The following is a 25,252-nucleotide window of genomic DNA, read 5'->3' as shown; positions in this document are numbered from 1 at the left end:
GGAGAAACACGGTTACTTACAGTGACACAGCATCAAATGCCAAATGTGCTCGGTACAGATGCTCAGAGACTAGACAGCCAGGGAGGGTGGACTTCATGGGACCAGTGTCCTGGGAGTTTCGGCCTTTTGGTTTGGTCTCCTGCGTATCCCACCAATGCCTGGGACTGTTTGTCAATTCAGACACATTTGGGTTTTTCCTGTTCGTTAAAGCCACACTTTTCTGAAAGGGAGTGAAATTCAAGATCTGCATTTTCTAGGCGTGAACACTGCACAGTATAAAGAAACCTTTCTAAGCCACACTGACGGTTTGAGGCGCTCGCGAGATACGTTCTGTGGTTCTGAATTGCCTGATTGTTTGGGGGTCGTGGTGTTTCCACAATGATTAATCACTGTGTGTTCCAATTTCCTCCCCTACAGTATTCCATTACCAAGTAAAGATTCATTTCTCTGGGACCAAAAGTGAAACACACACCAACCAGGCCTTCGAGATTTCTCTGTACGGCACGGTGGCGGAGAGTGAGAACATCCCTTTCACCCTGTGAGTAGCCGTGGCGTGTGGGGTCACTGTGGCCCTGCCACCTGCCCTGGACGTTAGTCTGAGAAACAGAAGTAGAGTGGGACACCTAGAAAACAAATCTCTAGTGCAAGAAACTGGGGCTTCAAAATTGAGGTCTTTGCTTTATTTTAGAGTGGGAAGAAAAAATTCTTCAAATTGGCCATTTTATTTTTATTCACTATTCATTTTTTTCCTTTATCATTTTATATCTGCTTGTTTCTTTTTTACAATTGTTTGTAAACAAAACAACAATAAAATTCCCTTGAAAGTTTTGACATTAAAGAAAATGAACAACAGGAAAACACTCTGTAGATAGATGTATATATAATGTGTATAGAAGTATAAGTAATAAAAAGCCCATGACAAGGTTTACCCCTTACTATTGATCAAAGAAATAAAAAATTAAGGCAACTTTATGATATCCTTTGGTAATTACTAAATGAACAAATCTTTTGACATACCCAGTGCTAATGAGGTGCGGTACAATCACGCACTACTGGGCGTATCATTCGTTGATAGAACACTCCAGGTAAAGAAGGCAGCATGGCAGTAACTTTCCGTAGCTATAAAATGTTATTACGTGGAATGAAGTAATTTTTTTCTAATATCTATCCTACAGAAATAGTCAACAAAAATTTTTAAAAAATTGAAAGTATGGCAATTTATTATAGTGGTACATTTAACAGCATAAATGAGAAACTCAGTATCCACTATTAAGTCAATGGTTCAGTGAATTGTGGTTTACTAAGCCAATCATATCAATCTAGCCTTTAAATAATATAATTATAGTAAACTAGGTCACACATGGCAAAAAGTAGAAGATAAAATACGAAGAGAACAAAGAAAGGATAATTATATGTGTACTATGTGACTAAGTAAAAATATGTTCACATATCAATACAAATTGAAAAGAAATACATGAAAATGAAAATAATGTTTCTGAATGATTGTCTTATAGATTTTTTTCTTAAGAATTGTATTAAAATGTTAATAGCTTATGTTGTTAGGATAAATACTGGAATAGATTAAAGGAATGTGAATACCTTTTTAAATACACTGAATGCCCTTGACTTTAATTTCAAGTATTTTATTGGACAATTTTTGCATTTTTTAAAGTATCCTCCAAACAATAAAGTTTATTTACATCTTGGGAGGAGAAAAAAGGGGGGAAAAGCTGATTTCCAGAGCTAACCAAATTTGTTGATTTTTTATTTTTTTTAATTCAGGCCGGAGGTTTCCACAAATAAGACATACTCCTTCCTAATTTACACGGAGGTTGATATTGGGGAGCTGCTTATGTTGAAGCTGAAATGGAATAGTGATTCATACTTCAGCTGGTCAAACTGGTGGAGCAGCCCTGGCTTTGCTATTGAGAAGATCAGAGTAAAAGCAGGAGAGACACAAAAAAAGTAATTAACTTAATTTTCTCTATTCACTTCAAACTCACCCTAATGTCATTACCTTGGGACAGATATTTCAGGAGCTCTCAACATTCAGGTGAAACCTTAGGAAGCTTTGCTTAGATAATTATACCTAGAATTTTCTTTAGCAGTATGCTTGCATTATCACACTGGGGAAATATTAATAATGGTATTTGTGCATTTCATGGAAGGAACACTTCAGCCCTGAATTGGTCACAGGTATTCATAGCAAGAGCTGGGATGAGAAGTCAAGAATCTCAGCATCCCACGTAGCACTATTTCTTGCAAACACCAAATACTTAGGGAGCAAACCTCAGAGATGTTACTTTGACGTTCAAAGAGTCAAACCAGCCTCTTCAAGAAGGATGAGATTCCAAGATCATCTCAACCTGTGTTCCCAACCCCACCCAACATGTATCTATAAAATAAATTGCACAGAGAGCCACACAGAATTTAAAACTTCTCTACTAAATGCACAGGGATTTTTGCAAACTGTTGTGTGCTATTATTGTTAATGCAAACAAGTCTTCAAATTAGGATTGTCAAATTATTTCTCTTTAGTCGTTTGCTTTGATAACCAAAAAGAAAGCATTGGACAGAAAGGCTATGCAGAATTTTTGTTTCTCTAAGGCAGTTGAAAGCCAATTCCCTTTGAATTCTCTAATACAGTGGCCAAGAGGTGGGAGAGTTGGTCTTGGATCTCTCTTGGTGAAAGCCTTGTGGTATTAGACTCCTCCAGGCTGTTTGTATGCCTGTCTGTCTAGATTGATTAACTAGCTCATTTGCTGAACCCTGGGTTAGGCTCTCAAATAACCCTCTGCTTCCGATGTGGCCTGAGTGTTACAGTTAATTATGGAAAATATCCAAACAATTAATCAGCACGACCAAACTGTACAATTTTGAGCAGTCATTTCTCTTGTCCCACGTGATGTGTTCATATCCATCTTCTTCCACAGGGTGATCTTCTGTTCCAGGCAGAAAGTGTCTCACTTGCAGAAAGGAAAGGCACCTGCGATATTTGTGAAGTGCCACGACAAGTCTCTGAATAAAAAGTCTGGCTGGTGAGCATTCTGGGCTAAAGGTCTCTGCACATCTGAGCTTGCATCCCGAGGGAGGCCGCTTCACGACTTCCTCTTCACCCTGTCACTAAAGGCCTGCCCCGATTCTTGTCTTTCTCAGTCCTTCTGTCCGTGTATCAGATGGGTCCATTGCTTTTTGCAGTATTTCCTCTTTTTTCTTTCTCCTTGTGTTTTTTCTCCTAGCCCTGACATTCATCCAAAGTGCACATTTTAGCTTTTATTATATTTCTCAAACTACCTCCAAATCTTCACTTCTGCTTTTTTCTGTCCTGCATCTCTGCTTCCTTTACAAATGCCATCTTCAGCACACGTAACACGAGTGTAGCAGTTGCCATTATGGCTATGGGTGCAGCTCTTCCCAGGATGTGGCTGAGGAAGTAAAACATCTCATTGTATCAGCTGCAGCCACGTAGTCCTTGGTTTTCTAAGAGTCTGCAGACTCCAGGACAGAGAGCCAAAGGGGCAGCCCCAAGCACCCACCTCAAAACCCCCAAAGATGGGGAGCTAATTAATGGACTGAGAATGTAGGAGACTGTTCTCTTTTCTGTATCTCAAAACAACTCCCTGGCTCTTTCCTACCTGACCTTTAAGGCTAATCCGCGTGGCAGCTGGCAGCTGAATCTTTCCAGAGCGTCAGTACTAAGTGTAGACCAAGCATGTGACCCTCCCCACTCCCCTTGTGAATTCCTGGAATATGTCATTTTCATTCCTCCACTGGTTCCCCTGCCAGATGCCAAGTGCTAATGGCTTGCAGGTACAAAGGGGAGAAATATTAGATCATGTCATACCAGCCAGGGACACGAGAAACAATGGGAAAGGCTGGATGCAGTTTCATCTGGAAATAGGAAAAGCAATTGCTTTTGGTTTGTCCCTTTTTGCTGGTTGCATTTATAGATAAAAGTACAGAATGAGAATTACCTGTTTGGAGAAAGTATGTTAAAGACTCTATGTGGAACATCTCTAAATTTTTAATTTCTATTTTATAATATGACATATACATTTTTATTATAAATAAATTAGGGAAAGTAGGCAAAAAGAAAATCACTGTGACCCTATCACCAAGCGACAACCCCAATTAATATTTTGATTTATATCCTTTCAGACTTTATTTATACATATATATTTATATTTTTAACCTTTTATAAAATGTGATTATGGCATATATACTTTGAATGACAAGATGAGACCACACAGATCCAAACCATTCATGTCAGAGCACTCAAGATAAATTTAAATTGGAGACTAGTTATTGGTATTGAGGCCAGGCAGAATAACTCAATTCTTTTCTAAGTGGAGACTGTTTTTACTAAGTGGTTATTGCTTTGTTTTTCCTCAGATTTCCTGAGGGAATTTCACGTTTTCTTCAATTCTTAGAAAGAAACTCCTAGATGAAGTTTTATACATGCATTTATGTGACACACAAATGACACACATATTCTTCTCTGATCATCTACAACTTTAAATCTATATGTGAATGTAAAAACAAGACCCCCCAAATGAGGAAGTAACTCCAGCTGTTTAGAAAGCACTTCTGGTCATATTATTTATATAAGTTATAAGAATTTATTTCAGTACATCTAATGAGACATTCCTCATATGATGATAGGATTACTGAAACAACAGATACATAGTCAGCTTTAAAAAAAAAAAATGCACCTGAACTTCATCCAGGAGGTAATCAGGAATCAGACTGATAATCACCTGTCACTTCTTTCCTCTGTCATTAAAATTAATCAATCAAATCAAAGATTCTCTTTCTCCCATCTTCTGTTAATTCAAGAAAAGAAATGGAACAGGCTTTTCACTGGATAAATTTTAGAAGTAAGCAATCCTCTGAATGTTGAAATCATTCAGCTCGGTCCTTTGAAAACGATGGCTGTTCGAGTGTCTTTCACTCCTACGATTTTCCGGCTGAAAACTTTGTCATCATAAAGATGGTGGGGGAGGAGAGGGGATTGTGGAAACACAAAGCTGATAACAAGTTCCCCTTCTTCCTCTGCTTTTTCCCAGAAACCGGGCAAATCCACAGAGAGAACAACAGCACGTGAATTCTGTGAAGAACAAAGTCAATGAAGTAACCTTTACAAAAGATGCCCCGTGCTTTGGGTGTTTAAATGTGGGTTTTCCCGAGTATTAATCCCAGCTATATCCTTGTTAGTTATTCTAGGAGACAGACTCAAAATACTAAAAAGTGGCTAATTCCATTTGAGGAGTATGGTGGTCAAATTGCACATCCTCCGACGATGAAAGACGCAGATCTGAAAAGCACTGCATTTTGTCCTTTGAGAAAGAAAGAATTGTTCGGGCCCACAGTAAAGTAAGACTCCTTCATGGGGCATGTTTAGCCATGGCCTAACATTGGTTAGAACCTCCTATTTTAATTGGAATTCTGGATTTTTTGGACTGAGGCCTTTTCAAAGTTTTCTCCAAGTCTGAATATAGAAAAATTGTTTTCTGTGGCCTAAGTCAGACCCACCTACTACTTAGCAGTAGAAACACCTGACTTTTTGGAATGGTTCTCCTCTTGCCTTTGGGATGTGGCCCAGGAGCTAACCAGGAACTTGTGACTTAGAGGGACAGAGAGTGGGCTGATGAAGCACTGAGCCTTCAAACAGTCTCCGCTGTTGGCTTGCGTCATGGCAAAATGAAAAGTTAAAGGAGATATAAAATTTATATCAATTAATTCTTTTTTGATCAATTAATTCTTAATAGGGCTTATAGTTTAATTTCTCTCTCCCCTCCTATTTTTTTTTTTGTCTCAAGATTATATTTTAACAACGTTCTTTGGATGAATGTTGAAAATGACCCCGTAACCCTCCGCTGACACATAATTTGAATGGTGCAGAAAGAAAATGATGATTTTACTATCAGATTTTCATCAATTTGAAATCCTTCCATATCCAGTAGTTACTAATCCATGTCAGGCTTATCTTACTCATGCTTCAGTCATATTTTGAGTGTGTGTCTTTTGTTCTGGCTTCGACAGGGAAAAATGTGTTCAAATTCAAATTCTGCATCATGTGAGCTTCTACAAAGTTTAGACAAAGCCCGTTTTTACTAAGTAAAATGGTGGAAAAGTTTTGGGGGTATCTTTATAAGCAGTGCTTATAAACCATCGTGTGCAAGTAGCCATGGGCAGTGCCGTGATGGTTGCTATGTGTTGTTTTTAACAACTAAGAGTGAGTGAATAATTATTTATTAACTCGATCTCCTATGTTCAGAATGCTTTTCAATATATAAAACTATAAAATGATAAAGAAGTCAACTATCTCAGAGGCTATTGCTGGGAACCCAAACTGTGAACGTGTGTGGGTATCTGAACACATGCTCCTGCCTAAGGTGTGCGCTTCTCATTCGGCGTGATTTGGAAAGTAAAACCATCAGTCCAGGGATGTATTAGAACACGCGGGAGTAGAAATGGTTCCAGATGTGCCAGAACTTCAACCCTATATCTGAGAAATGCAGTCGTGCGTACATAATGGAGGACCAGTGCTGTGACTGACTCCCTCAGCCTTGGAATGAATTCTCCCTAAAAATAAAATGATGTAAGATTTGTCGTTGGCATCCCCCTTTATTGCTAGCTCATCAATCTTCTGGTTTTGGTTTTGACCTAGGGTGCATTCACTTAAACAATTCACCGAATTAGCACATGGCACTGGGAACTCTGGCTTCTAAAGACTTTGCTATATATAGATATATATATATATGATGCTTAGGCTTTCAATTTTATTTATTAGCTGTAAATATATGTGTGGATGTGTAAAGGGAGCTTGTACATATGGGGCGGTCATTGTGGCTATCTGCATTTGCAGGTGCGTGGTGCTAACTTCGTACATGTTTCATCAGTAATGGTCTCGCTGAGTCAATTCACTCTTATGAAATAATACAATGAAATGGGCTTTAACACAAAACAAGAAAGAAACTTACTTAACTATGTGAAGAAATAATGAATCGGCTTTTAATAAAATTCACAACATTTTGTTACAACAGTAAGTCATTATTTTGTATCATTTTTAGTCCCCTAAAGAAAGTCAATTCATTCTCAGGGCAGATGCATTCAGCACATTTTGACTGCACAACCACTATACTTAGTACATAATGTAGCTTCTGAGAATTACAGTGCACATTATATTGTATTTTTTAATACTTATATTTGTATAAAGCTATACAAAGTCTTAGATGTCCTTTAAACTAACTCTAGAGGAAAATGATAGAGAATTTTGCCTGAATAAAATATACAGGACTTTTCTTGCTGGCAATATGTTTTTTCACAAGTAAAATGTTAGATTACTATAAAATACCTTTGACCATTTTCCGCAATGCATCACCTCTGTTTCCGAGGTCTCAGTAGCATTTGCAACTATTCAGAGGATGCATTTTTTTGGAAGTTTGCTTTGGGTTGCCTTGGTAATTAAGGTGAATAGCATACAGTCTTTTTATGCCAACTAAGAGGGGATTGCTTCTTATACAGTCAGGAAGAATTTAGCCCAGAAAACAAGTGTTGCAGTGCCCACCCCTGCCAAATATTGCCATTTAGGCATGGGGTCTTCTGGAGCTGTAATCCCCCTGATTAGAGGGTACTCCCCAGTTTATACTTGGCCACTGCCCATGGATGCCTGTGGATATGACACAAAAGATAGACAATTACAAGTGTTGTTGAGGATGTGGAGAAATATGAACCTGCAGATGTTGCTACTGGGAATGTAAAATGTTGCATCCATTCTAGAAAACAGTTTGGAAGGTAGGTTTTTGACAAGTTAAGCACGGGATTCTAAACCATTTGTTCTAGCAACTCCGCTACTACGTATATGCCCAAGAGAAATGAAAACATAGGTCCACAAAGATTTGTCCACAAATGTCCATACCACAATTATTCACAATAGCCCCAAATGTCCATCAAGTGGTGACAAGATTAACCACATGTGACATATTCATACAATGGAATATTATTTGTAAATAAAAAGAACCAACTGCTGAAACACACTAAACCATGATACACCTCAGAAACCTTTTCCTATATGAGAGAAACCAGATGCAAAATGGAATGGCTCTATTCATATGAAATTTCCAGAAAAGGCAAACTTACAGAGACAGAAGGCATATTAGAGGTTACTGAGACTGGGAGTTAGAAGAACAAGCAACTACAAATAAACATGAAGGATCTTCTGGGAATGATGAGAATTAGATCAAGATGATGATTGCACAACTCTCAATTTACTAATAATCACAGACTTTTACACTTTAATATACAATAGGTGAATTTTATGGCATGTAAATGGTACCCAGTAAAGTTCTTAAAAGTGTGTACACATAGGCCTGTGGGATGACACAGTCATGAGCTTGCAGACGTCATCTATAAAAACGGCACTTTGAGGTCCCCCTACTCTTGCCCCCTGAACAAGGACTTTCCACAGTACTTATCCACTGCCCTGGATCCCAGGGGCCCAGCACAGGGCATTTGTCACGAGCGAATGCTGTCCTAACCTTGTTCTATTTCTATCTTATCTTAGCCCTGACTCACACTACAGGCCCATTTGTGAGGCACTTCTCTTACTGTAGTAAGATAATTATGCAGATAATTATCCTCTGAATCTCACTGGGGATTTTCCCGTATAATCAGAATATCAACAAACAAGCATTTTTGGAAGTAGCAGTAGTATTAGCAATAATCTAATGTGACACGTTTACTTTTTAGCTGGTAAGTCCAAAGAGGTTTAGTGGCTTACCTGATGTTACACAGCTAGGTAATAACACACATGAAACGAGTGCGATTGTTGCTAATTAATAACTCAGTGTGTCCTCCTTTATTTACATCATCTTGCCTCTCAAACACATTATAAACTACTTGCTTAGTTATAAGCTTGCTTTCTATGCAAACAGCACAATCGACTTACCATTAGAAGATACGGTTCTTGGTCCTCTACCGGGATAAAATGGATTTGCATTCATCCCATCCCATTTCCTCTGTGACTAGTGTGACGCAGTATGTGAGGTGGCAGGGCTTCCAGGTAAGTTCACTCTGTGTCATGAACACCAACTAGTTCGTGGGGTCAATAGCGTGTGGCAGAGGTGATGGTCTGTCACTTCCAAAGTTGGGTTATGAAGCCTGCAGCTTCCATGTTGGATGCTCCCTTGTGCTGTCCCTTTCTCTTGGGCCACTCATTTGGGGGAAGCCATGTTGTGAGTGAAGCTCTGGAGAGGCTCACGTGGCCAGGAACTGAACCCTCCATGGGGATGTTGATTGCGCCATCAACAGCCACACGAATGACCTCAGTGGATCCTCCAGGAGCAGTCACACTTCAGAGACAGAACTGCTTGAATGTAGCCTCGTGAGAGGACCTGCCCCATCGAAACGCTCCCAGATTCTTGACCCACAGAAACTATGAAATAATAAACGTTTATTGTTTTCGCCTGCTAAATTTTGGGGTGACTTTTTATGCAGCAATAGATAACTAATACGCATAGCTTGATTTATCTGATAGATGAGTCTTCAATTGTTTCTTATAAACGAAACCTTTAGGAAACCAAATTTTAAAAGAACCAGAGGAGGTATATTTTGGAAGAATCCTCTTATTTCTGCCCCTTTCCTTTGGTAAGGCGAGAGATGATGGATTATCAGCTCCGTGGTTTCTATTGTTGCAATTGTTTCATTTTTGTTTTTACAAATAATATACTTCTTCCACATAATAGGATTATTTATAAAGAGTCATTCTTATATCCATTGATATTTGGGGCTACGACTAACCAACTGACTTACAAACTAAATTCCTTCCTTCTTTCCACCGGGTTGCCATCCAGCAGACGGATTCCGCATGCAAAAACTCATGAGATTCTTGTGGTTTGGACACTCCTTGTGTTTGAGTTGGCCGTCTTCCCCCATCACACCAGCCCTCAGGCAGTAGCATGACTGCAAGTCACCAGGTGGTCTTCCCTTCTTTATTGCAGGCCTCCAGCCAATTGTGGTGTTAGGTCCTTCCACTCAGGGCCTGGGAGCTTTCTGGAGAGGCAAGTGGAAGCCTTGTGGAGATCTCTGCACACAGGTCTCAGTGAAGGGCTAGAAAAGCCAGTGGGCATTGCCTCGCAAGTGCTGGCCAGGCTTATCCAATATCATCCCATGTTTCAGGCACTATGCAGGGTGTGGCAAGTATTTTCTCTCACTTAGAGCCTGGTTGCCCCAGAGAGAAGGAATAATGCAGGGGAAAGCTAGACTCTCAGCTATCCAGAAACCTGGAAGACTTGGGATTTAAAGGGAAGACATGAGACGGGGACTGGCAGGTGGGTTTTCCCCTATGTCATGCACATGCTTGCATATAACTCTGTCCACAGCTTTGGCCTCTGTGCCACTAAACAAATCACAGCCTGCGTCCCTATGCTAAGCACGAGAGAGATGACTGACTTATGCACCAATTTCTAGACCAGTGATTTCTCTCCTGGGATGCAGAATAGCTTATTGTTTGATTCCACAGCCCACGTCTTCTTCCCTTAAAGTGTCAAGGGTTGCATATTTTATTTTCCTACTTACCTTAAACTAAAATAAATATGCTTTTATAAATCTATGATGACCTCTTAAAATATTTAGAGACAGTAATTTTCCAAACACGGCCTCTATTTTGTTTATTAGGGAAAGACTCTTGGAACACAGGATTATAATAACAGAATGACACTGTCTAATAAGTTATTCTTATCAGCACTTCTGGAATACACCAAACCTCTAACCCACCTTATCAGCATTCTCACCATGCCCACCGAGTTCACGTCTGTGCCTGGCTGTTCTCATTGACACTCTATAAGCCACTTGCAGCTGCTTGGGGACACTAATTCATTCTGGTCTGGGATCCTGGAATTTGGTTAAGCCTTTTAATACCAATCAGGATTTCAACAGGGAAAAAAAAAAAAAGTCTTCCAATTGATTTTTTCAGACTTCTTATCATAGGATGTATTGTAATAAGCCTCTGCATGGAAAACTGAGCTCCACACCACATACCCCACCCTCCCACCCCCAGTCCATGGAAAAATTGTCTTCCATGACACTGGTTCCTGGTGCCAAAAAGTTTGGGTATCAGTGATCTTCAGTATCTACTCAAGGGGACTGAAATATGTTTGCCAAAGATTCATTAACAAATTTTGAAGCATGGACTTTGCTACAAAAGGAATCTCTATTGACTTTTATTTCTAACCAAGATGGAGTAATAAGAACTGAAAAAAAATTGACAAAATATATGAAACAATGGTTTTCAAAGAAAATAAGCATTAGACAACATGATCCATGAAAAAGGGAAACAAATAGTGTAAGCACTACAATTGTCTCAGGTTAAATCTGGGGAGAGTTTCAAGACTGCAGTACAGGAGAAGGGACCCAGGTGAGCCCAGTCTTCTGAGCTGGGGAAACAGAGCTGGGTGTCTAGGGAGGCCAGAGCAACTGGAGCTTGCTGGGCAGAGTACGGGGCAAGAGACAGATATACAGGAAAGAATCTCTAGAGTTCTGCCTCCAGTGCTATCTTTTTTTCACCCACATGTTCTCTCCTATAAGTTTCCACTAAGTTATTTTTAAATAGTTGGTATATCTCTGCAGTCCTTGCAGGTAAAGGTGTGTGTTACTAAGTTTTGCATTTTAAGGGCCTTTAGCAGTTGCCTGCAATAGATGTTAAGTTGAGACCTTTAAGAAAGAAAGAAGGAGAGAAAGGAAGGAAGGGAGGGAGGAAGGAAGGGACAGAGGGAGGAAGAGTGGGGGGCTTATAACATCTATAGAAGGAAAACAAATGACTATAAACCAGAGGATGGGAGGAGAGACAAGGAAGTATACTATAATAGTATAAGGTTCTTGTGCTATAAATGAAGTCATATAACATCACTTGAAAGATTGTGATAAGTTAGAAGTTTATACCATAAATAGTAAAACAATGAATAAAATAACAAAGAATTTGATTTAATAAACCAAGAAAAAGGAAGATAAAATGAAGTAATTAAAAATAACCTAAAACAAGGCAGGGAAAAGAGGGAAAAGGGAACAATTAACAGATGGGCCAAATGGAAAACAGATAGCAAGATGATGTACTTAAATCTAACCATGCCACTCACATTAACTGTGTTTTAAACACCCCGAAATAAAAAGCAGCAATCACCAGAGAGCATAACAATAACACTGAGCAGCTAGAACTCTCATACACTGATGAGGAGGATGTAAAGTATCACACTCACATGGGAAAACTGCTTGGCAGTTTCATAAAAAGTTGGCCATACACCTACCGTACGATCCGGCCTCTCCACTCCTAGGTATTTGGTGAAGAGAAATGAGGCATGTGTCCTTACAAACTTGTGCATGAATGTTCATGGCAGCTCCATTTGTAATCGCTATAAACTAGACACATACATATCTATCAACATGTGAATGTGTGAACAAATTGGGCTGAATCCATACCACTCGGCAATAAAAAGGAATGAACTATTGATACACTCAACAACATGGATTAATCTCAAAATAATTATTCTGTGTAAAAAGAGGCCGACAAGCATGCATACTGTATTATTCCATTTATGTAAAATTCTAGCAAGTGCAAGTTAATCTCTAATATAGGCATGAGCCACCATACCTGGTCTATTTGAATTATTTGTTAAACAAATTTATAAATAAATGAATGGTGACTATCGTGAGTAAGTACTTTTACATTTGACCAGTAGCATAAATCAATGAAACCTTCCATTCCACTCTCCATGTCTCTATTTCTTTAGGTTTCTACAAACAGAGGGTATAACAAAAATTGACCAGTACACTCATTCTTCCTGGGAACAGAACATGTGGGATGTTCTAAAAATACATTGTTTGATTCATTAAAATGAATTTCTCGAGAATGTAACAAATAGGAAGACGATGAGTTCTAGAAAGAGATGTTCCTGTATGTCCTAAGAAGGAGAAAACAAAAAGAATACAAAAGGGAACTGAGATAATTGACCAAAAAAGCCACTAGGAAAGAGTGGGTGAGTTGAGTTGGGGTTTACAAAAAAAGCAATGGAAAGCAGAAGTTAGAAAAGAAGGAAGGAAGATCTTCATGTCAAGATGTCATATCATTTTAATACCTTAATATTGATTTTGAAAGAAAAAATAACTTTCCTTTTTCACCATATGTGCCAGCATCATGTGAGGTTGTATCATACACTGAGGGCGTGACAGTACTAGTTAAGTAAAGAGTTGGTTGAAGTGCTTGAGTGACACTGTGACCTCAGCACTTTGATATCCAAGTATGGGCTAGAAAATTAGCTCTTAGATGTCCCCATTGTGGAGGTGGCTTTGAGAAATTGGGCAATACAGTGTACCTTTCAGAATTAAAATTTGATACACACTTTGGCCCAGCTATACTTCTAAGTATTTCTCCTACATACAGATTCTTGTATATGCAAAGTGATAAAAGCACATAGATACTAATTACAGCACTACTTGTAATAAAATATTGGGAACATTTAATATGGTAAGGGGTTAAATAAATTGTGATTAAAGACTATATGGCTATATCCTGTCATTTAAAAGAAATAGCTTCATATGTACTGATTGGGAAGGTCTCCTCAAAATATATTAAGCGAAATACTTACAGAACAGTACTTTTGTGTAGGAAATGTATAGAACCCTATACATATTTTGTTCTCTTAAATTATTTTTCTTTCTATTTTATTTTTTATGCTTTATTTCTTTTACATTGACAGATAAAATGGTATATATTTACTGTGTATAACAATGATGCTTTAAAGTATATCTACAATGTGCAATGGCTAAATCTAGCTAATTAACATATACGCTACCTCACACAGTTATCATTTGTGTGGTGAGAACACTTTCCATCCACACTCAGCATTTTTCACGAATACAATATATTATTATCTATAATCACCCTGTTGGGCAATAGATGTCTTGAACTTACTCCTCCTAACTGAAGTTTTGTATCCTTTGACCAACATCTCCCCAGCACCGCACCCGCACCCCTGCAACTGCACAGCCCCTGGTAACCACCACTCTATTCTCTACTTCTGTGACGCCACAGATATATGATAAGGTGCTCAACGTCACTAATCATCAGGGAAATGCGAATTACAACCACAAGGAGAGATCACTGCACACCTGTTAGAACGGCTATGATCAGAAAGACAAAAGAGAAGCGTTGGTGAGGACGTGGAGAAAAGGGAGCCCTCGCACGCTGTGGGTGGGAACGTGCTTTCTTACAGCCATTATGGAAAGCAGTATGGAGCTTCCTCAAAAAAATTAAAAAAAGGAACTACTGTATGATCCAGCAATCCCACTACTGGGTATATAGTCGAAGGAAATGAAATCAGTATGTTGAAGAGATATCTGCACTCCCATTTCATGGCAGCCTCATTCACAATAGCCAAGATATGGAATCAACCTAAGTGTCCGTTGATGGATGAATGGGTGAAAAAAAACGTGGTATACAAACACAATGGAATACTACCCATCCATAAAAAAGAAGGCTATCTAATCATTTGCAACAGCGTGGATAACGCTGAAGGATATTATAATATATATATTTTCTTTTCTGGGAGGAAGGGAGGGGATAGGACCCTACGGGGAGTGGGGAAAGGAGGGGGACCTTCTATAGGGCATGGGGGTGAAGGGCTAATGTTGTAATATATTAAGTGAAATAAGCCAGGCACAGAAAGACAAATACTGCACAATCTCACTCATATGGGAAATCTAAACAGGTGCTCTCTTAGAACCATCTATGTTCTGAATGCATTGACCGTTTCCACCGGAACTCTCAGAATCCAGTAACAGTAACTGCTCTAGAACGGGGAATTGGGTTGCTGAGGGACACAGGTATCCAGTATCCTCTTAAATACCTTTTACATGTCGTATATATGCATGAATTATTTTTAAAAGTAAATAAAAATCATAATTTAAAATCTGTTTTGAATATTTGTCCCTGAAGACAGATACTGATTTTAAGTCAAGTGCCCAAAGGAGATGATAGCATTGAAAATGACGAGAGTTGGAAAATAGCAAATGGAGGAGGTATTTAGGGCTTTGGCATGATTTCACCAGGAAAGGGGAGTCTGGTGCAGTTGTTCTTGATAACATGGCGAGTACTGGTAGGGAAAATAAGGACGGCCAGCTGTGCTCTGTCGCTGCTGAGCCCGCAGCAAGGAGGAATTAGAGCAGAAGGGACCAGAGTTACGAAAAATAAAACCGTTAAAGTGCTGAAGGCTCTTGGTCTGAGCTCTCAAACTAGGTCACTGGACCATGGTCGTCTTCTGGGAGAGCTGCTAACGGGTCTGTCCTTTATCCTGCCTGTGCGACATCCTCACCAGACCCACAACAAAGGACTGTCTCCCTGATAGTTCTGATTTCTGCCTGACACAGTGAGCTGCACGGGGTTACAGCCGGGCAGGGAAGGACGGGGAGATTTGCGGGTTACTATGGGGCACCAAGAATTGGCAGCCCGGCCTCGTGACTGGGTAGAGCTCAGCCCTTCCCACACAGCAATGAGGGCCTCCAGATGCAAGGCACGTGGGAGGTAGGGAGCCTCCTGGCTTAGCTTGGGAAGCAACTCTGGGAGCTCTTCCAGTGGACTGGAGAGAGAATCTCCTGAAGAAATGCTTGAGAGGTGGATCCAGAGCCATCCCGGATGGATGGGAGAAATACGGGAACACTCAACAGGAAGGGAAGGAACAGAGAGTGGGCAGAGAATTACCACGAAGGCAAGGTAGACCGACTCCTCCATACCTGGGATTATTTACATTTTCCCTGTCCAAATATTGAGGAGAAAACTTTCATTTAGCTTTAAATTCTTTGAAGGGCGTGTTTCTTACTTCTCTGCTTCCTGGCTTGATTTTCTCTAAGTGTCCTAGTGCCTAGACCACCTGCATGTTTTATTCTTTGCTGGGAGCTGCAGAAAACCTTTCTGTGGGTGGTGGGGGGGGGGGTCTCTGCAGCTTCTTTAGGGGTGGTGAGGATGGCACAGGCCAGGGCTAAATGACCAAATGATGTGATTTAGGAGGTGAAAGCACCCTAGGGAAAAATAAACATTTCTCAGTTGCTTGGTTATTTCTCAACTTAATAAATTATACTCTGCCTAGTAACAAAAAAAAGTTTTTATGTACTTTAAAACATACATGTTTTTGCAATCAAGAAATGAGTGGAAAGGAAATTGAGGCCAAATCTTACCGTGAAAGCAGGGGAGCGTGAGTAAACAGAGACAGCACAGGAGGCCCTGCAGGATTAGTAGAAGGAGCCAGAATTCAGCCCTCACAGCCCAGATCAGGCAGCTGAAACACAAACACCCCCGAGGGAGGCCATTTACTGACTTAGATTGTGTAAGTGACCAAGAGCAGATCCTTTTCTGGGAACCGGGTTGGATTTGAACTGAGAGAGAACGCAAGTTTCCCAAAGCCTGTCTTTAATACTCTGTCCTTATCTCCTACCTCAGGGATCCAATCACAGAAAACTACCCTGGTTCCTACACCTTGACCTTTGACCCGCCCCTCCGTCTAGGATGCCCATGGGGAGGAGGACAGGCCCGAGAGACAACATTCAGCAGTAGTTTTAGGTTTTTGTTGACATTTGTGCCTTTTCACTCAGACTCTACTTTTCTCCCCTGCCTGTGTTGCGTTTCTTATTGATTCTGTTTTTTATTTTTTTTTTATTTATTTTTTTTTTTTTTTGTTGAGACAGAGTCTCACTTTGTTGCCCAGGCTAGAGTGAGTGCCGTGGCGTCAGCTTAGCTCACAGCAACCTCTAACTCCTGGGCTCAAGCGATCCTCCTGTCTCAGCCTCCCGAGTAGCTGGGACTACAGGCATGCACCACCATGCCCGGCTAATTTTTTCTATATAGATTTTTAGGTGTCCATATAATGTGTTTCTATTTTTAGTAGAGACGGGGTCTCGCTCAGGCTGGTCTCGAACTCCTGACCTTGAGCAATCCACCCGCCTCGGCCTCCCAGAGTGCTAGGATTACAGGCGTGAGCCACCGCGCCCGGCCGATTCTGTTTTTTAAAAAGCACAGTCCTAAGGGTGATTCCTTGGCCATCTGATGGAGAACCATGTCCCAGGAGTAGGGGACAATTGCATCGTGTACCTTTCCTGCCACCAACATTGGTTTTCAACATGTGAGTAAGGTGAATGAAGGCTACAAGGAGCTTTGAAGGAAAAAATGGGGCAAAAAAAGAATATATTGGAGTCAGGAGGCATCAGTTCCAGCCTTGGCCCCTGTTCTACCTATGAGCTGTGGACCTCTGGGCAAATCATTCCATTTGTTAGTGATATTTCTACAATTGACAATAATATACTAAGTGCCCAAGGGCAGGACTAAATCATTAAGACCTAATTCTGTAAGAAATGTAGTAAAAGGAGAGCACACAGCAAGGGAAACCGAGTGGGCCGGAGGAGCAGTGGCTGTATGTACAAAATCGACCGGGGCTGTTTTTAAAGCAAACTTGTCAGTTCCTCAAGATCATGTCAGGACTTAGGAGAGACTTAGTGCTCCTGTTTGTGACATCCCAACCCACCCCACGTTATAAAAAATATCACAACATACCCTAATCCACATTAAATATATTTTTTTTATTTAAAATTAAAACTATTTTTGTATTTTTACTTTTGATTATTTTTTGTGACCAATTAACAGGGATATTTCAGCACTCAATAAGTCTTCTCAAGAATTCTTATAAAGTGGCCGGGCGCGGTGGCTCACGCCTGTAATCCTAGCACTCTGGGAGGCCGAGGTGGGCGGATCGTTTGAGCTCAGGAGTTCGAGACCAGCCTGAGCAAGAGCGAGACCCCATCTCTACTAAAAATAGAAAGAAATTATATAGACAGCTAAAAATATATATAGAAAAAATTAGCCGGGCATGGTGGTGCATGCCTGTAGTCCCAGCTACTCGGGAGGCTGAGACAGGAGGATCCCTTGAGCTCAGGAGTTTGAGGTTGCTGTGAGCTAGGCTAACGCCACGGCACTCACTCTAGCCTGGGCAACAGAGTGAGACTCTGTCTCAAAAAAAAAAAAAAAAAAAAAAAGAATTCTTATAAAGTGAAAAACATCTAGCCTGAAATCGTGTTTGAATGTAATGAACTTTTTGTAAGTATTACATTCAGCACTTAATGACATTGACATCTATTTGTGGACATTGAATTAAATATTTGAAGCCAATAGTTATGTTTTCAAGTCTCAAGCCTTAATAAGCTAAACTCTCCTAGAACCATAGCCCTCCAGCTGTCTGGTCTCATGGCAGCAAAGGGAAGGGACCGAGAACACACTGTCCACTTCAGGGAACTTTTTCTACACTGCTGACTTGGGGGAGGGACCCTAGCCACTGTCAAAGGCACAGGTCTCCTTTTCAAAACAATACTTTATATAGTTTATGATTGGCTAAATATATGTAATATAAAACTAAGAACATATATAATAATATAAAACTAAAAACATGAGAAATACTCAGTTCAAGACAGTGGTTACCTCTAGAGAGGGAGGAAGAGAGAGAAATGGAATCAAGCCTTGGCAGTGTCTGTAATGTTTTATATCCTTAAAAAAATATGAAACAAACATGGCAGAGGCTGGGCGTGGTGGCTCACGCCTGCAATCCTAGCACTCTGGGAGGCTGAGGTAGGAGGATCACTTGAGGTCTGAAGTTCAAGACCAGCCTGAGCAAGAGTGAGACCTTGTCTGTACTTAAAATAGAAAAAATTAGCCGGACAACTAAAAATAGAAACAAAAAATTAGCCGGGTGTGGTGGCAAGTACCTGTAGTCCCAGCTACTTGAGGATGTCACTTATGGAGCAATAAGATAGAAGGAGCCCTGGTCCCTGGATGACTTTGTGGAGCAGAGCCATTTTGCCAGGACTGCCGACTGCTCACCTGTGGACTGTTATGTGGGAGAGAAATTAAAATCTATCTCGTTTGAGCTCCGAAGTTATGGATCTCTTTGTTACAGTTTCTTTGCCTATGCCCTAATTAATGCAATGACTGAATGGGAGCATGAATTTTTAACAGACCTCTCAGAAAAGATGGGAACTTTTATCAGGGGTCTGTGACTGCCAGGAAGACCAGGAACAAATAGTAGCTTGAATCTAAACAAGAGGAAACAATTAGAAATATCCATATAGAAGGACATTTTGCAGAGGAACAGGCTTGGATTCTTTAAAAATGTCCATGTCATAAAAGACAAAAAGAGGCTGGGGTATCAAATTAAAGAAGCTGAAAGGATCATGGTAATTAAATGAAAAGCATGACCCTTGATTGGACCCTGAATTTTAAAAAATTGCATATGAGACATTATTGATACAACTATAAAAAGTAGAATATCAAATGCATATTGGAAAATAAAGCATATCAATATTAAATTTCTTTAAGTATTGTAATTGTATTGAGGTTATATAAGAGAATGTAGGAAACACATGTTGAAATATTTGGGAATAAAGTGTTTAATGTCTGCAACTTATTTCCAAATATCTCAGCAAACTAATAATATAGTAGTTATAATAATTTGTATATATGGCAAAATATCAATGATTCATAAATGTAGAGAAATCTACATGAAAAGTATATTGATATTCTTTGTACTATTCTTACAATTTTCTGTAGATCTGAAATTTTTTAAAATAAAATATTGGGAAAAAAATAGTAGAAAATAGAAATGAATACCTTTCAGACTTTGAGGTAGGGAAAATATTCTTCAACAAGACACACAAAAAATGATTACATAAGAAAATATTGACACATCTGACTGTATTAAAATTAAGAAGTTCTGTTCATCAAAAGAAACCCTAATCCCAATGCTCTATTTTTCCCAAAGCCTTGCCATTTCCTTGCATATTCTATGATTTACTTTATTTATTATATTTTTGTTAATTGCCTGACTCTCCTCATTAGAAATGTAGACACTATGAAAGCAAAAATTTTTGTGTGTTTTGTTCACTGGTTTATTCCTAATGCCTACAACAGTGTTAGCATACAGTACGCACTCAATAAATATATGTTGAATTAATTACAGAAGGAATAGATGAATGAAGGTGGGTAAGGCAATGAGTTATGTAATTAAATTCTAATATTTGTTTGTAATCCTTTTGATTAAATTATAAAACATTGTGGCTCAGTGGCTTTGGTTAAGATCTGGTTTTGACCAAGAATTCTGTAGCTGTAACTCAATTATGTCATTTAATCCTGTTACTATACTTACTCCTAAAGATTGCTCTGGTGACAGACTGCTTGGGTTCAAATTCCGATGCTTTCATTAATTAACCACAGAAAGATGATCACAGACAAGTCATGTAGATTCACTAGGCCTCCATTTCCTTATCTTCAAAAATTGGGGAAAATAAGAGCAACTATTTCCTAGGGTTGTTGTGAATAGTACATAAAATAACACACACAAAACAAAGTGGTGGGTTCACCTTCGTACCCAGATGTTGAGAGCTGCTCTGCTAATGTGGATTACAGGGCTTGAACTTGACCTTCTCATCTCTCCATCAGCATCCATACTACTCCTGCTGTATGCTTGAAGCTTCAGTGAGCATGAGCTCCTTTTTCCTGAATATTCATGCTCTCACCCGCCCATGGGCCTTTGCATATGCTGCTCCCAGATGCATGGAACACCCTTCCCCTGATTGTTTATCTAATTGCTACTCACTGTACACATCTCATCTTGGCCAGACATTATTGGGTGTTTATTGAATGAATTGCAGCACCGTTCCCGACATAACTAGACAGCTTTCTAAACGCACCAACCTGGCACAAAAGTGCTCTATCTGCTGAGGATTACCTCCCTTCCTTCTCACCCTTACAGCATTCTCCACACTACACTGATGCTTCCACATTTGCGCCCTTGCTAGTCCAAGGTAAGAACTTGGACCAATCTCCAAGCACGGGCTTTGTTCTAAGACTTGGAGAAATATCACCTTTCAGAAGGTTCTATGGGTTCTTTTGTGAGTTTCGGTAGGCTGCCTTGAAAAGGACTGTTCAGTAAAACTTGCCTGCCCATGCACAGAGCGGGAGCTCACAGTGCGGGGATTTGGACGTGTTGGAAAGCTCACAGCCACTGCGCACATGTTATTTTTGTTCCCTCATGAATCACAAAACCACCTGGCATCTGGCCTCATGATGTCCTGTGAATATGGGGCAGGAGCCTCTGCAGCACACAGGGGTGTGGCAGGGTCTGCCTCCTGTCACTCTCTAACCTTGACAGGAAGTGGCTTTGGAGACGACCAGTTGCCTGGAGATAGAGATATGTTGGCAAGACAGAGTGTTTCCCTCTGGCTGCCCCGTTCCCTCCACTGCCCTCTGGCTGGAGTCCTATTCCCTGTGGCATAAACACATCGCCCTCTCTCCATGTTGCGTGTGACTGGTGTCATCTCTGTCCAGTTTGCCTTCCAGGGCAGACACCCAAGCTTCCAGGACTCACAGTCTGTACTCAGACCATCCTGTGGGCAGCTGGGCGGGGTGGGGATGGAGGAGGCACACAGATCCCCTTGGAGCTGAGAGCTCTGTTGACCTTGAAGGGTCAGGTCATCTGAGGGGTATAATAACGCTTCTTTGGTGAGCGTTAACCAAAATAAGTGCAGAAGGTATGTTAAGGAAATGGATTTGTGTCTTTGAATAGCTTCTCCCCTTCCCTGCATCTGATATTTTTTGAGTGCTTCCCAATTTTCTAGATTTTATTCTTGGCTTGGGATCCAAAGCAAATAAAAATCTCTGCCCTCTAGGAGCTAACATTCTGATGGATTTGATAATTAACTAGACTGGCTTATAGGACTAGGGAAAACAGTTTATTTACCAGCTAATTATAAAGAATACAACTCAGGAATGGCCAAATGGAAAAGATGTATAGGGCAAGGTATGGGGAAAGGGCTGGAAGCTTCCATGCCCTCTCCAGGTACACCACCTGCAAAACACTTCTATGTGTTCACCAGCCCAGAAGCTCTCCAAACCCCACTGTTTAGGGGGTTTTATGGAGGCTTCATTAGTTAGCCGGGACTGATTGAATCATTGGCCACTGGCAGGTGGGGGATGGAGCTGCAAGTACCAACCCTCTAATCATATGGTTGGTTCCTCGGGTAACCAACCCCCATCCTGCAAGAGTCACCTCATTAGCATAAACTCAGGTTTGGGTGGGAGGGTCTTGTTATGAATAACAAATGATGCTCTTCTCACTCTCATCACTCAGGGGACCCCAATGGTTTTAGACACTCTTGTGCCAGGACAGGCCAGGGCAGAAACCAAATATATATTTCTTATTATCTCACCCCTCCCAGAAATTCTGTCTGGTGGCAATACCAGGAGAGTGAGCTTGGACTGCTTTGTGAATTTTTTTTTAAAGGTATTTTCGAGTGCTTATTTAAGGCTCAACTCAAAGTGAAAAGCTAATACTCACGCAGTTAAAATAAAGATGATTTCACCCATGCTTAAGTTCCTGGAAAAAAATAGAGAAAATAGTTCCTAAGGAGAAATCAGGGAACAGAAAGCATGGTGAGTCAAAAAAAAAATCTGCTCTGCCCCACAGCGGGGCGTTTCTCTGACAGCTGAGCTTGTGTTGTGGCATGTTGGGTCACACGTGCTCCTATGCTTACATCTTGTATGTATTTCATATGTTGAGAAATAAAGGATGCCTCTGTTTTCTCCAAATGGAGCTTTCTGGCTGTGGGTTAAGAGAATTATGTGATCAAAGGGAATCCTGGATCGCAGGGTGAGCAGAAGTAAGAAGCAGTTTAATTGAGAAACGACAGGGCATCCTCAGGGAAGAATTGGGATGCAAAGTCAAAAATAAGCTCTCTGGTGACGGAGGACACAGAAGCAATCTGTTGCCTGAGCTCTCGGCTCTGTGACTTCAGGGATTCTCACACTCACTCGTAAACCCGTGCCGGGGCGGGGCGTGGGAAAGTACATGGCTGTGGTCACCCCTCCGTAAATTGCAGCAGGGACCGGGACACAAAGCCTCTTGAGAAAGCAGCTGCTTTCCTCCCCCCCCACACAGCCCGGCCACCACAGGAAAGATTACATAAGAGGAAATTTGCTTAGCCCTTAACAAAGTTTATTAGCTTAGCAGATCTGTTTGTTTAATGAGTGTCCATTTCTGAAGGCTCCATCCATCAAAGTGGCTCAGGCTTAATGTGATCTGTGAAAAAACTATCAAAGACCCCACAAAGGCAGCACATAGAAAAAACTTGCAGCACATGGTTTGGGGGGGGATTTGAAATAAAAGAGAAATATCAGCTATCAAAGAACATGAACTGGTTTCTCAAGGCTGGATAGTTGGATGTAGAGTGGAGCTGCCCCATCTCTCGGTGGGCATGGGAGGGAGGCACAGGAGCGGACAGCTGGGATTCCTTCCAGGCTAATAGTGCCAGATGAGGTCTCAAGGCTGGGCTGGGTTAGGGCCAGTTATTTACCAAAGCGTTGGTGCAAACCATGTTCTATCCAGGGAACGCCAAAAGCGAAACTGGGACAATGGAATTCTGCCATAGAGTTCAGAGGTCAAGTGTGAGGCTAGAAAGAAACGGGAGACAAAGTGAAGATGAAGAAACGCGGTATATCATGGCAGTGCCTGCACTTGGCTCCACGCCAGGGGGCGCAGTTCACACTGCAGTCTGTAAGAACCGTGCCCAGCAGAGCGGGGCTGTGTGACACCTGCAGGCCTTTGCAGCCAGGGATAGTGAGATAAACGGACCGGGAACCACGGGAGCTCCTGGACCAAAAAGAGTCAAGATCATTGCTCAGAATAAGGCTAGAGGTTCCTTTTTACTGGCTCTCCATTTTTTTTTTTCATATGTCAAACTTTTATTAAAACATTTTAAAATACAACTTGCCCATATATAAAATGCTAAAAATGGTCCCTTTCCAATGCTCCCTGCTAATGACCTAAGCCAAGTCCCTGTCATAGTCTGGGCCTGAAAGATACTGCATTAAAGAGAAATGAGCACTTTAATGAAACTGAAATTGTGATCTCTAGGCAATGCTAGCAAGTACTGTTGTCAAGCCCAGTGTCGTCCTGCTAGTGGTATCTGGCAAGAGCAGTGTCTTTGCAAGTCCTGGGTCTACCCAAGAGCTGTCTGCACCATGGCTAACAGACGTGGGTAGGGGTGGCTGCCAGCGTCACTCACTGCTACCTACCGGAAATAAAAGCCGTCTTCTCAGTCTCCTGCCCACCTCCTCTCCAAGGTAGGACACGCAGCACCCAAGAGGACATCGAGATGAGTTGACGAGGCCATTCAAAGGGCAGCACACTGTCGTCAGCACTCAGGTGACATCATACTGGTCCGTTTGCCAGGCCTGCCTCGTGGCAGACTGTGACGATACTGGAAGGTGCCACCACTGCTTCTGAAATTCAACTGCCTGCACGAGTGAGTGACGAGTGAGTGCCTGCGCCTTCGCCCAGTCACAGAGGGCCTGGGACAGAATCAGGATGCCGGGGAAAGAGCAAAGGTCTAGAAATGACGCAACAGGGTGGTCAAATCCAGATCCAATCACGGTCTGAGAAGTTGGAAGTATGTTCAGTAATCTCTGAGTTTGTCTCACCTCTAAAATGGAGACAATCAACTATTCTGTTTCTCTTACTTCCCAGGATAGGAACAAGAGCTCTGAAAAGAGTTGAATGCTTTGCAAATGTCAGGGTTACAAATGATGCTGTTGTCATGGTGTAAGCAGGACACTGAGCCCTTTCAATAGCTTGCAAAACACTTCAGTGTCGGCCTCCTCCCTCCTCTCTCAGCTACCACCTCCCACCCTCCCTCTCTCTGCTCCAGACACACTGGTTCCTTGGCTTGCACGTCACGCCAGGATCTCACTGTTACTCTTCCCTCTGCTTGCACTGCTGTCCTACACAATCCCAGCTCACCTCTCTCCTTCAACTCCTTAGGTTTTATTCAAGCATCAAATTCTCAGTGAAAATTTCCCTGACCATATGTTATTTAAAATTGCCTACCTGCTAGCATTCTCTAAACCCATCCCTAACACATGTGTTACTCCAAAACACATCACTCTGTAATATACAAGTTAATTTACTTCTATAATGATTATATTCTATCCTCCCCCATCAGAATGTTAGCTCCTAGAGGCCAGAGATCCCTTTGGATCCCAAGCTGAGAATAAAATCTAGAAAATTGGGAGGCACTCAAAAAATATCAGATGCATGGAAGAGGAGAAGCTGTTCAAAAACACAAATTCATTTCCTTAACATGCCTTCTGCACTTTAGCTGAAATGGCTCC

The 25,252-nt window shown here is 41.1% G+C and overlaps 1 protein-coding gene across 1 annotated transcript in view; it reads left to right on the top strand.

Moving 5' to 3' along the window:
• Positions 1–5,179, top strand: part of LPL (lipoprotein lipase) — a 45,687-nt gene extending 40,508 nt beyond the window's left edge. Inside the window, exons 9-12 of the mRNA XM_069484794.1 lie at positions 418–538; positions 1,783–1,965; positions 2,934–3,038; positions 5,067–5,179. Of these exons, the coding sequence (XP_069340895.1) occupies positions 418–538; positions 1,783–1,965; positions 2,934–3,038; position 5,067 (410 nt within the window). The 3' untranslated portion in view covers positions 5,068–5,179. The remainder of the gene's footprint in view (positions 1–417; positions 539–1,782; positions 1,966–2,933; positions 3,039–5,066) is intronic.
• The last annotated feature ends 20,073 nt before the right edge of the window (positions 5,180–25,252 follow it).

Source organism: Eulemur rufifrons, chromosome 12 (genome assembly GCF_041146395.1).
Source record: "Eulemur rufifrons isolate Redbay chromosome 12, OSU_ERuf_1, whole genome shotgun sequence".
In the NCBI taxonomy this organism is placed as follows: Eukaryota; Metazoa; Chordata; class Mammalia; order Primates; family Lemuridae; genus Eulemur; species Eulemur rufifrons.
Note: the sequence above shows the minus strand (reverse complement) of the source record. Positions and strands in the feature narration are given on the sequence as shown.